Source organism: Terrapene carolina, unplaced genomic scaffold (assembly GCF_002925995.2).
Source record: "Terrapene carolina triunguis isolate 2854851 unplaced genomic scaffold, T_m_triunguis-2.0 Scaffold210, whole genome shotgun sequence".
In the NCBI taxonomy this organism is placed as follows: domain Eukaryota; kingdom Metazoa; phylum Chordata; order Testudines; family Emydidae; genus Terrapene; species Terrapene triunguis.
The window spans coordinates 16,884,065-16,896,362 of NW_020664561.1; the positions used below are offsets into that span (position 1 = coordinate 16,884,065).

Below are 12,298 nucleotides of genomic sequence, written 5' to 3' on the forward strand. Positions count from 1 at the left end.
TAATGATGCACCCATGCATAGCCATGCATCCAGGAGCCTCACCAAGTTAGAATGGTCTTTTTCCTGTCTTCAAGCTCCAGGAAACAATTCAGCTGTGACATATGCCTACTCCCGGATCCTTGCTATCGTTTTATGAAAGAGAATAATGACTCTAGCATTGGAATTCTAAGACTGTTAACCTGTCTCTTCAATAGGTAGCATAAACCTGCCCCGGCTGAGGTATTAGTGTCTAACTCCTTTTCAGGTACAAGACAGAAAGCACATTAAAGGCAAAAAAAAAAAAAAAGTGTCCAACATCATGGAAGGATATTGTTTACCATTTAAGTTTAAATAGGGGACAAAGGCCATAATTAGCCTTGGGGCCCCATTGTGCTATGCTTGACACAAACATAAAAAGATATGAACCAGCCTTTAAAAAACAGGAATTGCAGATGTGGAAAAAGAAAATTAAAATAGAGTGCTATAACAGATCCCCACTTCTGGAGACTTAAAAGCTTGATGAATACGTCTAAGGAGAGACTAGGTTAAACACCACGTATAAGCCTCAAAGTATCAAAAGGGTCAGTGTGCCAATACTATAGTCATAACAAAACAACAATAGTTTGCTTACTTGTTTGACTATATGAAGGCAACGTTGCCTCAAACAAACACTCAGACAAAATGATACTAAGGAAGAGTGAGTCAGGTTTCATAACTTCAGTAAGCCAAATACAGATTCATGCCATTTGGCTGAATCCATGTGTAACAGGTTCCTGGGGACTGAACCAGGGATCTCTTGACCTAGAAACACAACTGTCTGTGCTAAAAGACCAAGCCCATTTACTTGCAAGTAGTAGCATATTCAAACCTCTGTAAGAGTTCCAACTATTAGAATGGAACAAAAAGCTATATTGTGTTAGTTAGGGATAGAGTCAAGGAATAATGTTTTCCAGAAATATCTAGGAAACTCCATATGGCTGCCCTACAAATCTCCTGGAAAGGAACTGATACAGATGCCAATGTAGCGCTGCACAAGCGTAAGTTAACATGACCTTGAACTACTAAAGAGAAGCAATGTGAAATGCCGACAGATAATATTTTGACATGGCTCTCTATTTAACTGACTGTTCCAGTTTCATATGAAATAAAAAAACTGAATGTATGTTATGAGGACTCTAGTCTGATACAAATAAAAGATAAGGGACCTTCTAACATTAAGCTCAAAGTTATCGATGGGATGAGCAAGGAATATATATTAGCAAGATAAATGACTAAGGTCATTTGACCAAGGTCAAACTTCTTAGCACCGCCTTTGGAAGTTAATTTAGAATTCTGTAGGACTATTGTTTCCTTGAGAAAATGAATACAGGTTGGATCAGCCACTAGAGCAGGGATCTCAAACTCAAACGATCAGGAGGGCCACATGAGGACTAGTACATTGGCCCGAGGGCCGCATCACTGACACCCCCACCCCCGCTGCCCCCGGACCCACCCCCACTCCACCCCTTCCATGAGGCCCCACCCCTGCCCCGCCTCTTCCCACCCATTCCCCGCCCCCATTCCAACCCCTTCCCCAAAGTCCCCACCCCAACTCCGCCCCCTCCCTGCCCCTATTCCAACCCCTTCCCCAAATCCCCGCCCCTGCCCTGCCTCTTCTCCGCCTCCTCCCATGAGCTCGTGGCTCCCCGCTCCTCCCCCCTCCCACGGAAAGCGCTAAGTGCCGTCCAACAGCTGTTTGGTGGCGGGAAGTGCCTGGAGGCAGGCAGAGGAGCGGGGATGCGGTGTGCTGGGGGTGAAGGGAGCTTGGCAGCCTCAGGAAATAGCTTGGGGGGAGGGGGGGAGAGAAGCTTGGCAGGCTGCAGCTAATAACTCCGCAGGCCACGTGTTTGAGACCCCTGCACTAGAGCGTTATCACTACAACCAGGAATGAAGTCTAGAAAGTTGATTTCATGGATATTGGCAGCCCTAGAGTAAGACCAGTTTGCATGAATTACAGAAAACAATTGAACAGTTTAAGCTTATTGGAAGGTTACAAATGACATTTTCATGCTATGACAAAGACGTTTGCCTGCGTCCTTTGAAAGAAGACCCGTTTTTATACCACATGTAGTTATCTTCTTAATGATACATTGCAAAGACATCAATTAAGTAGGTAAGTCACTGGAACTCTCACTACTGACAAGGGTAATCCATGTAAAACACTACTTACCTTCACAGAGACATCCGATGTTTGAAGCTCATCCAGCTTTAATTGTAGCTCCACTTTTGCTGTGTTTGCTTCTGTAAGTTTCTCATTTAGACGTTTAACATCCTCTAGGAAAATCAGAGACAATGTAAGATGCCAAACATTCAAAACAGTATCAGTTATTACTGTAAATAAATCAGATTTAGTACCTTAGAAATGAAGGCTACCAGTTTATGAGAAGACTTAATTGTCAATATGTGTCTCCATACAATTAAATATCACCTAGAATGCTGTTGGGCTTTTCCCCTGACTTGCACTTACATTTCCCCCACCACTTTCCTCTACCAATCTGACTCCTATTCCTTTCTGATCTATTAATGGGAGGTACCCATACAAATTTGGATAATGAACCATTATTGAGTTTAGGTTTAAGTCTGACTCCCAAAGCAGGTGTAAATCAGTTATGGTTTTAGCGTATTTACTAGTCATACCATTTAAGTGTTCAATTTCTTGAGAGCGTCTCTCACTCGTTCGAACCAAATCTCTCTTTTCACCTTCTAATTCTTCTTTTGCTCTAGTAAGCTGACTCTTCAATTAAAAAAAAAAGTATCAGTTTTATGTTAAAAGTCGTGGTCATTTTTTAAAGTTACTATCATACAGGGAAAATGCTGTAGTAAGCAGAGGTTATCATCCTAACCATTTGTAATGTATGTGTGAAAGCAATCCTACTATTTAGTACACAGGAAGGTGTTTAACTGCTCAAGCAAGTCAGTTACTGAAACAAACAAACTGGAATCTTGTGTCCACCTTTGATTTCCACTACCGTGCTGAGCATCTGTTTAGTTCTGACACAGAGGGAAGAATCAACATAACTTCATGCAACACCTGAAGTTTTCTTGGAGGTTTCATCCCATGCCCCTGATTAGTTTATGAAATGTAATCTCAATCTGAGATGGTACAGGATATCAACTTCTTTACCTTTAAATGTAAATTGAGAGTACTCTAAAAGGGTACCCTATGTCCAAGAAAAGAAAAGAAAAGAAAAAAGAATAGAGGTATCAGCCACTCTAGGAGAACTGTTTATTGAACAGTGATGTTTTCTTACTCCTACTTTTACTACTCAACTGCTATAGAGATTTCCTCACAGGTGTAAGATAGACAAATTTCCTCTGGACTCCAGTAAGCATAGAGACAGCTCTTCTTTGTTAGAAAAGCAGAAGAAGCGGCTCAGACTCCTAATGGGTTTCCAAACTCACCAATAAAACTTGTTCCGAATGTGCCTAAGGATAAAGCCTAGAACCAGAACTGTGGTATCAACAAAAGGTACTCTAGTCACAACATTAGTTCTCTGAATTGGTTTTATTTGGTGAACAAATTAGACTACACGCTATTAACCACAGACTAATCAAAGGGCCAGAGGGGAAAAAAGAAATTGGGAAGAAAGCCATCAGTAGCATGGTCTACACAAGACAGTTGCACTGATTGAACCAAGAATATCAATTTGAAACCAATTTTGTTAAACTGGTGTAAACCCCTGTGCAGAAACTTATTTCAGTTAAAGACAGACTTCTGAGGTTTAATTTAATTTGTTTGGGAACACTTTTAAGCTATGCTAAAATAAGTCACTCTTAATCAGAAATAGGAGTGCCCACAGTGGAGCTTGAACCGGGACTTGAAGAGCACAACTTTCCTGAATAGACAAGGCATTATTTGCATATCTAGCTTTTGATTGTCAAGACTCCAAACAAAACATGCACCCTAAATTCTAAAGCCTTTCAACTATCTATTGCTACATTTGCATACTCAGTGATTCCTATACCTGTATGGCTGTATTGCGATCATGAGCCGCTTCAAGTTCTTTGTTTTTCTCATTCAATGACTTCAACTGCTCATCTGTGGGAGGAGAGGGACAAGGAGGGAAAATTAAGGAAACATTTTAATATTAACAGAACATGTGCATTAGTTATATCCAGTTGGTAAAATTCATGTTCCTGCTTTAGAATAATATAAAATTGAGAAGAGAAAAATTTCCCCAAAATTAAAAATCCAATATACAAGCCATTGACCAAATTGGTACTCTTGTGATTAAAAACAAAAGTAGTTTTATCCCTACTCATCTGCTTTCTGGAAGCCACTGACATATCAGCATCTCAGGTCTGATCCTGCAACCTGACCCTTATGGGCATATGTGTGCATTGCACAAATCCATTTGTAGAATCTAACCCCTAGTTCCTTGAGTAGAATGTAAATAAGATGTTTACTACAGTAAAACAGACTGAAAGCCTGTAGAAAGCAGGGACTTGAACCAAAAATATCAATTAACTTCTGTGAAACAAGTTTGGTTGACAGATTTTTCTTATTTAGATTAAGCATTTCAAAATAAGTACAAAAGATGTAATTATTATAAACAGAAAAACAACTTTCCAATCTGCTAATCAACGTCTAGTTATACTTACTAAGTTTGTTTAGCTCCTGACGGAGAGTCTGACATTCCTGTGTCTCATTTACAAGTCTCTCTTGACTTTGAGCCAGACGCTTTTCCACTTCAAAATACTGTTGTTCTGCAGAACACCACATTATATTAACACTACTTCATAATCAGCTTTTATTAGAGAACCATATCTAGCAGAAAATGCAACTAGAAACAATGCTCTTTCAGTAGACCCTGAAGAAAAAACATTTTTTTAAGCCAAGTGCTATATTGCTACCTACTTTTAAGCACTGTTTAAATAATTTTGTTACTATGTTCAGTTCTGTTTTACATTTCTCCAAGTGCATTGCCCTAAAGCAGTGGTCTCCAACCTTCTTACGCACAAGATCACTTTTTGAATTTAAGATCAACACAGGATCTACCTCGACCACTACCCGAGGCCCTGCCCAACTCACTCTATTCCCCCCTCCCTCCGTTACTTGCTCTACCCCACCCTCACTCACTTTCACCGGGCTGGGGCAGAGGGTAAATGTGCAGGCTCTGGGCTGGGGCCAAGGGGTTGGGAGTGTGGGAAGGGGCTCCGGGCCGAGCCTGGGGCAAGGTGTTGGGATGCAAGAGTGAGGGGTGCAAGCTCTGGAAGGGAGTTTGGTTGCAGGGGTCATATGGTCACACTGCACCTGATCTGATAAAATCCACTGGACATTTAATGAGTTTTACTTTTTATTAGTGTCATTTGTGGTTTATAGATCAAAAATCTTTCAGGGATTGTCACAAACCAGTGTAACATTCTCAACTGTGGGGTGTGCATTGGCTGAGCCTGGGGCAGGGAGTTGGGGTGCAGGAGTGAGGGGTGCAAGCCCTGGGAGAGAGTTTGGTGCAGGAGGGGGCTCTGGGCTGGTGCAGGGGATTGGGGGGCAGGAAGGGGTAAGGGCTGCATGCTCTGGGAGGGAGTTTGGGTGCAGGAGGGTGCTCCAGGCTGGGGCAACATGTTGGGGCGCAGGAGAGGGTGAGGGGTGCAGGCTCTGGGAAGGAGTTTGGTGGGATGTAGGCTCCAGCCGGGAGGCACTTACCACAGGCGGCTCCCCGCAGGCGGTGCAGCGGGGCTCACCACACTGCACCTGGAAGCGGCTGGCTGCTGGCATGTCTCTGCGGCCCCTGGTGGGTTGGGGGAGAGCGGGTCTCTGTGCGCTGCCCATGCCCACAAGCGCTGCTCCTGCTTCCCGGCCAATGGGAGCTGCGGGGATGGTGCTGGGGTAGTGCGCGGAGCCACCTCCCCCTCCTTCCACTCAGGGGCCGCAGAGACGTGCCAGCAGCCAGCCGCTTCCGAGAGTGGCATGGGGCCAGGGCAGGCAGGCAGCCTGCCTGAGCCCCGCTGCGCCACCGGACTTTTAGTGGCCTGGAGATCGCGATCGACTGGCAGAGGCTCCAGGATCGACCAGTTGATCACGATCGACCACTGCACTAAAGTCTAGTCTACTCCAGTTTTTTGATTGATTTCACTATATTAGTTTAGCAACATATAGCTAAATTACTGCAATTCCCTAGTGTGGTCAGTTATACTGGTATATAAATGCTTATGCCACCACAGCTTATTTCTAAACCAATATAATTAAATCAGTATAAAGCTGGGTGTAAATTTGCCCTTACAACCTTAACTTGGAAAACTTGGTTAACAACAATGATTTCTGGTAAAGAACCTTTTTGTATGGGTACATCACTATGGACTTTGAAAATATCACAACCAGAAGTAACACTGATATGTAAAGGTTATTGCTTTATAACTGAAATAAAAGTCACACTTCAGATTTTCTATAGTGTTCAAGAATGCTTTGTAAATATCTGAGATAATATTTCTGGTGATGCTACTATTTCTTGGAATAACAGCAAGAAAGATTAGCGGACTTTTAGATAAGCGCTGTTTTCTTAACATGTACTATAAACCTTTCTCAGTCTAAACTACATCAGTTTCATATAATGATATACCACCAGCATGTATATGAGAATCTTGAAGTTTACAGACAACCACTAGCCTACTTAAACTGATAAATTCCACAATAAACACTTGGAAGATTAAAAGTTTTACTTGAGTAAGATTGTTTATGAAAATGATAATAAATAATACTTCTATAATCTTCCAATAAAGCATCACAAAACATTTTCAACCAGTAATGATTTAAGTTCAAAAATACCACTATAGGGCAGGAAGATTATCCCTATTATAAGATTGCAAAACTGAGGTATAGAGAGGTTAAGGGCAAGTTTACAGAGGAAATCTATGGCCGAGCTGAGAAATGAACTCCTGACTCTACCCACTGTTTCACCTATGCTCAATTATTAAATAATGCTCTTGCCCCCCACTTCAATACCCTAATAATACTTAGCTCTTAGACAGCACTTTTCATTGTCAGATTTCTAATTGCTCTACAAAGATCGGTATCATTAATGTCATTTTACAAACAAGGAAACTGAGTCACAGGAAAGGGAAGTATCTTGCCTAAAGTTACCCAGTCACAGAGCCAGATATTAAATCCAGGTCTCCGGGGTCCCAGTCCTCTGTTCTAGCCACTAAGATATGTTGCCTTCCTGAGTGGGCCCAGGGCAATAAGATTATATCAATAATGTCATTGTCTCTAAGATGTAATGCCAGATGGGACCACTGGATAGCCCAAAACCCTGGATTAGTATAACAGCCTCAGGAAACGAACGTGTTGCAAGGATCATCTCCAACCCATCCTTTAAAAGCCTTGCTTCAAGCAATAGCAGATTATTTGGAAAGGTTCAAGCCTCAAACACTGAGTTTATTGGAAGTGTTGCTAGATTGGGCCCACTCAAAGTATGTCTAGACTGCAAAAAACAACTACAAAAACAAAACACAGCAGTGAGTCTCAGAGCCTGGGTCTACAGACTCAGGCTTGTACTACGGCATTAAAAATAGCCATGTATACGTTGCCACTAGAGCTTAGGTTCTGAAACCCACTCCCTCCCTAGGGCTCAGACCCCAAATGGGAATATCTGCATGGCTATTTTTAGTGCCATAGGCCTGCAGACCCACTGCAGCCTGTGCTTTTTTGCAGTGTAGACTAAACAAACCTCTGATGCTCTTCCTCAAGCATCTGGCTAACTCGGGAAGCAGGTAAAGAATCTCACTCAGTAGGACGTGCATCCCCCTTGACTTTACATTATTTTTAAGAGTTTTAATGTAATAATTCGTAACTTCACACTAAGAACAGAGTGTCCTGTGGCACCTTTAAGACTAACAGATGTATTGGAGCATAAGCTTTCGTGGGTGAATGCCCACTTCGTTGGATGCTTATGCTCCAATACATCTGTTAGTCTTAAAGGTGCCACAGGACTCTCTGTTGCTTTTTACAGATCCAGACTAACACGGCTACCCCTCTGATACTTGACACTAAGAACAGACTCCTATTGTGGTATACAAACACTGCGACCCAGAACTTAAGTGGAAAACAAGAGTGTAAAAATGCAAGGAATCCGCCTCACAGAACAAATGCATAATATTCAGCCACTGCAGTATACAGATATATAAGCCGTCGGGGATATTTTATACGCCCATGTCAGCAACATGAGACCTCCACACAGCATTGCCTCTGGCACTGTCCCTTTGCTTCTTGGCTCGGGCTCAGTGATGACGATTAGCCAATGCCCACTGTAGCCCACCTCCTGCCGAACAGGCACAAGTCGAGACTCGGTCCCGCCGGTACTCAGTGGTGGTGAACCTCGGTGCGGGGCAGCATCATGCGCCCAGCGCCGCGGGAAGCACCGCCTGTCCTCGCCCCGGCCCGTGACACCTATGGGGGCCCCGGCCCACCCGCCTGGCAGCAGACTCAGGTCCGGACCCTGCAGCAGGAGCAGCCCAGCAGCGACAGCACCGTACAAATATCACCCCTCTCTCCCATGCCCTCCCCAGCCCCTCCACTGTCCCTTCCCCCCGCCTCATGCCCTGCTCCCCCGCCCCGCCCCGCCACTCACCGCTGTCCACCTTAAAGCGCTCGTGCCTGGCTCGGAGCCCATCGATCTCGCTCTGCTGATCGGCCAGGAAGCGCTCCAGCTTCCCCTGCACCGGCTTGGGCAGCTTGGCCAGCTCGGCCCGCTCCAGGAGCTGCTGCAGCACCGCCGCCATCTTGGGAGGGAACCTCTCCAACCTCTCTCTGCCGCCTTCCGGCCCCGCGGGGAAGGGAAACAGCGCGGCGCCCTCACCTCCCGGCTCGCACAGAGCATGCGCATTAGCCGCCCTCCAGCGGGCGCCATGGGAAACGTAGTGTTCAACCTCCACCGGAAGCCGAACTCCTGTGCGAAAGCTTCCGGAGGTAGCGTTCTGTCCGCCATGTTGAGTGAGGCACTGCGTCCCAGCCTGGCTGATTAGACCGAGTGAACTCACAAAGAGGAGTGTTTGTTGGTTAGCAGTGCAGCGTTCGTCTTCTCGCAGAGACTGGATCGGCAAGGAAGAGATGCTGCTACGTCCGCCACACAGAACATGGCGGACCCTGATGGGCAGTAACACCCGGCGCCCATCCTCCCGCGATTAGGTTTGTCTTCTGTTGGGCCCAGTGATTCGGCTACGTCATCAACCTACGCTTTGAGAGAGAGTTCACTCGTTGAGACGGGAGGAGAGGCGCAGCCTGGTGATGTGGACATGTGGGACACATCTGTGCTGGGCGTGGAGGGAGCTGTGAGAGAAGCTGGTGCCACTGCCCAGTAAGCAGGTGAGGCTGCTGTGGCCGTGGGTAGAGGAGGAGGGGGGAGGCTGGCCGGCCGGCCGGCCCCGCCGAGGGTGCCCGGCCCTTGGAGATCGGAATCTGACCTGGCTGGGGGAGAGGAAAATGTGTCTGAAGGGCGGTGGGTGTCTGACCTAGCTGAGGGAGGCCGAATTGCGGGAGGGAATGGTGGGAAATGTCTCCCCTCTGTGGCACTAGCTGGCGGCTCTCGCTGTGGCTCAGTCAGAGGTGGATCCCGTTGTAACGCCGTATTTGCTTGCACCTTGTACTCAAAGTATTTGGGGGCTGGAACGTCGCCCCTCAGCTCTGTCCTGTAGAGCTGAACTTTTTAGTTAGTGCCTTTGGAAGGAGCGAGTCAAATTGATTGAGGTACGTTAGCATGGCGGGAGGGGGAAAGAGAGAGCGAGAGAATCCCCTGATTTCTTCCCATATGTCCAGATCCTACATTTTGCGTTCAGGGATTTTTTTTAAAAAAGAATCTGCAAATGGAAAGTGTAAAACGGGCCTTTTGACAGACTTCACAGTGACTTAAAAAACAAGTCATGTCTGAAGAAGGGAAATAAGAATGTTTGCAAAATACAAATATTGTAGAATGTAACTGAGCAGGACTGTTCTTTAATTTTTCTAGGCAGCAGGTGTTTGCTGCTATTTTGATTATAGGTTAGCGATAGTGGTCTGACTATGTGAGAATTGTGAATGTGTGAGTGAACAAATGGAAGTGAACTACTCCTTAAACATTAAGAGTTGAAGGTTGTTTCATAAATCACTTGTAAATTATTTTTTCCTAGATTTTAATTTGATATTTGATTTGATATGTCAATTTCACATATGTTACCATGTTTAAAATACCTCTTTTTCATACAAGTATGTTAAGAATAAAAGAGTAGACTTTCCTCTGCCATAGAGAGACTTTTAGAACTTCAGTGAAGCTTTTACAGGTATAAAGCTCATTGTAACTTTGTTAATGGTCACTGTCATACTAGCACATTCAGGGTGTTTTTCCGACACTTTTTATTTCTGTACACTTACCATGCTATGCCTTATGTCCTCGGATTAAGTACCTGAAAAGGTAGAATAATATATTCTCTTTTTATAGATGGAAATTAGACTAAGCTCGCAGTAATGGGCAGAAGCTATTTTGTGGAAGAAGCTCTTGGACAGTATCTTTCAGACTTCAGCACCAAGCCAAAGGCTTGTGTCACTGGCCTGTTGATAGGGCAGGTAAGTGTTTAAATCTATATGAAAGTGAATAGACTTCTGTGTTGTGGATGTGTAACTCAGATTAACATTATGTTCATATAGGGTTTATAATTTATATTCAAAGGTAACACTTCTTTATGTAGCTGCTAGGGTAAAGATCCTGTGTTAGTGACTTGAGCAACTTTGCATCCCACATCAATATCAAGCTACAGACTTGATCCTGCTCTCATTGACTTTAATGGTGTAGGATCAAACTCGTAACCGTAATGTTGAACTTGTATGAGACAGGAAGGGGATATTTTGACAAAGGACAAAACCATACTCTTATAAAAGTTGCCATGGTACCCGCTGAGCACTTAGATACTTGGTTTTTGAAATCTTGTCTGAAAGATACAGTAAATGGCATGGAACTACATTTATGCACCTCCAAAAAGATGCACCCCTCACACCAAACGGGAAGTGCCCAGGTAAGCGCTCAACACCCAAACCTCCTGCCCCAACTCTGAGCCCCCTCCTTCATTCTAGCTCCTGGCCAGACCGTACAGCCCAACCCCCAGCCCTGTGCTCAGTGCAGAGAAAGAGAATGGGCTAAAACCAGGGAGAAGGTAGGTACCCACTCTATGTGGGCAGGGCCGGGACCCCAGACTGGCAGCGGGCTGAGCGGGGCCAGCAGCCAGGACCCTGGCTGGCAGGAGCCGGCAGACGGAACCCCAGAACGGCAGCGGGCTGAGCGGCAGCGGGCTGAGACGCTCAGTCCATTGCCGGTCTGGGGTCCCGGCCGCTGGTCCTGTTCAGCCTGCTGCCGGTCTGGGATTCTGGCTGCCGGCCCCTTGCCAGCCGGGGTCCCGGCCACAGGCCCTGCTCAGCCCGCTACCGGCCTAGGTGGATGGAACCCTAGGCCGGCAGCGGGCTGAGCGGGCCGGCGGCGTAAGATCAGCATTTTAATTTAATTTTAAATTAAGCTTCTTAAATATTTTGAAAACCTTGTTTACTTTACATACAACAATAGTTTTAGTTATATAATATATAGACTTATAGAGAGAGACCTTCTAAAAAACGTTAAAATGTATTACTGGCACATGAATCCTTAAATTAAAGTGAATAAATGAAGACTCGGCACACCACTTCTGAAAGGTTGCCGACCCCTGGTCTAGCACAATGGGGCGTTTGTCTCTGACTGTATCCTCTAGCTCAGTGGTTTTCAAACTTTTTTTCTGGTGACCCAGTTGAAGAAAACTGTTGATGCCCATGACCCAACAGAACTGGGATGAGGGGTTTGGTCTGTGGGAGGGGCTCAGGACTGGGGCAGAGGGTTGGGGTCGGGGGTGAGGGCTGCGGGGTAGGGCCGGGAATGAGGGGTTCAGGGTGTAGGAGGCTTGTGCAGAGGGTTGGGGCACGGGAGGGAGTCAGGGCTCTGGGCTGGGGGGCAGGCTCTCGCCTGGGGATGAGGGGTTTGGTATAGGAGGGGGCTCCAGGTTTGGGGGGGTTGAGGGTTGGGGTGCAGGCAGAGGTCAGGGCTCTGGGCTGGGGCCAGGGATGAGGGGTTTCGGGTGCAGGAAGGAGCTCTGGGTTTGGGGGGGCTCAGGGCTGGGGCAGGGGGTTGGGGCATGAGCTTACCTCGGGCGGCTCCTGGTCAGTGGTGCAGCGGGGGTGCTAAGGCAGGCTTCCTGCCTGTCTTGGCACTGCAGACTGCATTGCACCCCAGAAGCGGCCAACAGCAGGTCTGGCTCCTAGGCGGAGGCACTGTGCTCAGGACGGGGACAGCGC

At 46.1% G+C, this 12,298-nt stretch overlaps 2 protein-coding genes across 5 annotated transcripts in view; one reads left to right on the forward strand and one right to left on the reverse strand.

The window, feature by feature from the left end:
* LOC113407204 (nucleoprotein TPR-like) overlaps positions 1-8,740 on the reverse strand; it is a 70,088-nt gene extending 61,348 nt beyond the window's left edge. The window contains exons 1-5 of the mRNA XM_026655373.1: positions 8,586-8,740; positions 4,621-4,725; positions 3,984-4,057; positions 2,656-2,752; positions 2,189-2,292 (exon numbers count right to left, since the gene is read on the reverse strand). Coding sequence (XP_026511158.1) covers positions 2,189-2,292; positions 2,656-2,752; positions 3,984-4,057; positions 4,621-4,725; positions 8,586-8,736 — 531 coding nt within the window. The 5' untranslated portion in view covers positions 8,737-8,740. The remainder of the gene's footprint in view (positions 1-2,188; positions 2,293-2,655; positions 2,753-3,983; positions 4,058-4,620; positions 4,726-8,585) is intronic.
* Positions 8,741-9,063: 323 nt separating this feature from the next.
* LOC112103408 (protein odr-4 homolog) overlaps positions 9,064-12,298 on the forward strand; it is a 36,298-nt gene continuing 33,063 nt past the window's right edge. For 2 of the 4 annotated variants that reach the window (XM_024195134.1, XM_024195137.1), the window contains exons 1-2: positions 9,073-9,319; positions 10,428-10,552. In XM_024195134.1, coding sequence (XP_024050902.1) covers positions 10,454-10,552 — 99 coding nt within the window. In that variant the 5' untranslated portion in view covers positions 9,073-9,319; positions 10,428-10,453. Of the gene's footprint in view, positions 9,320-10,427; positions 10,553-12,298 lie in introns of all 4 variants that reach the window. The other 2 variants (XM_024195136.2, XM_024195135.1) reach the window with 2 other exon arrangements.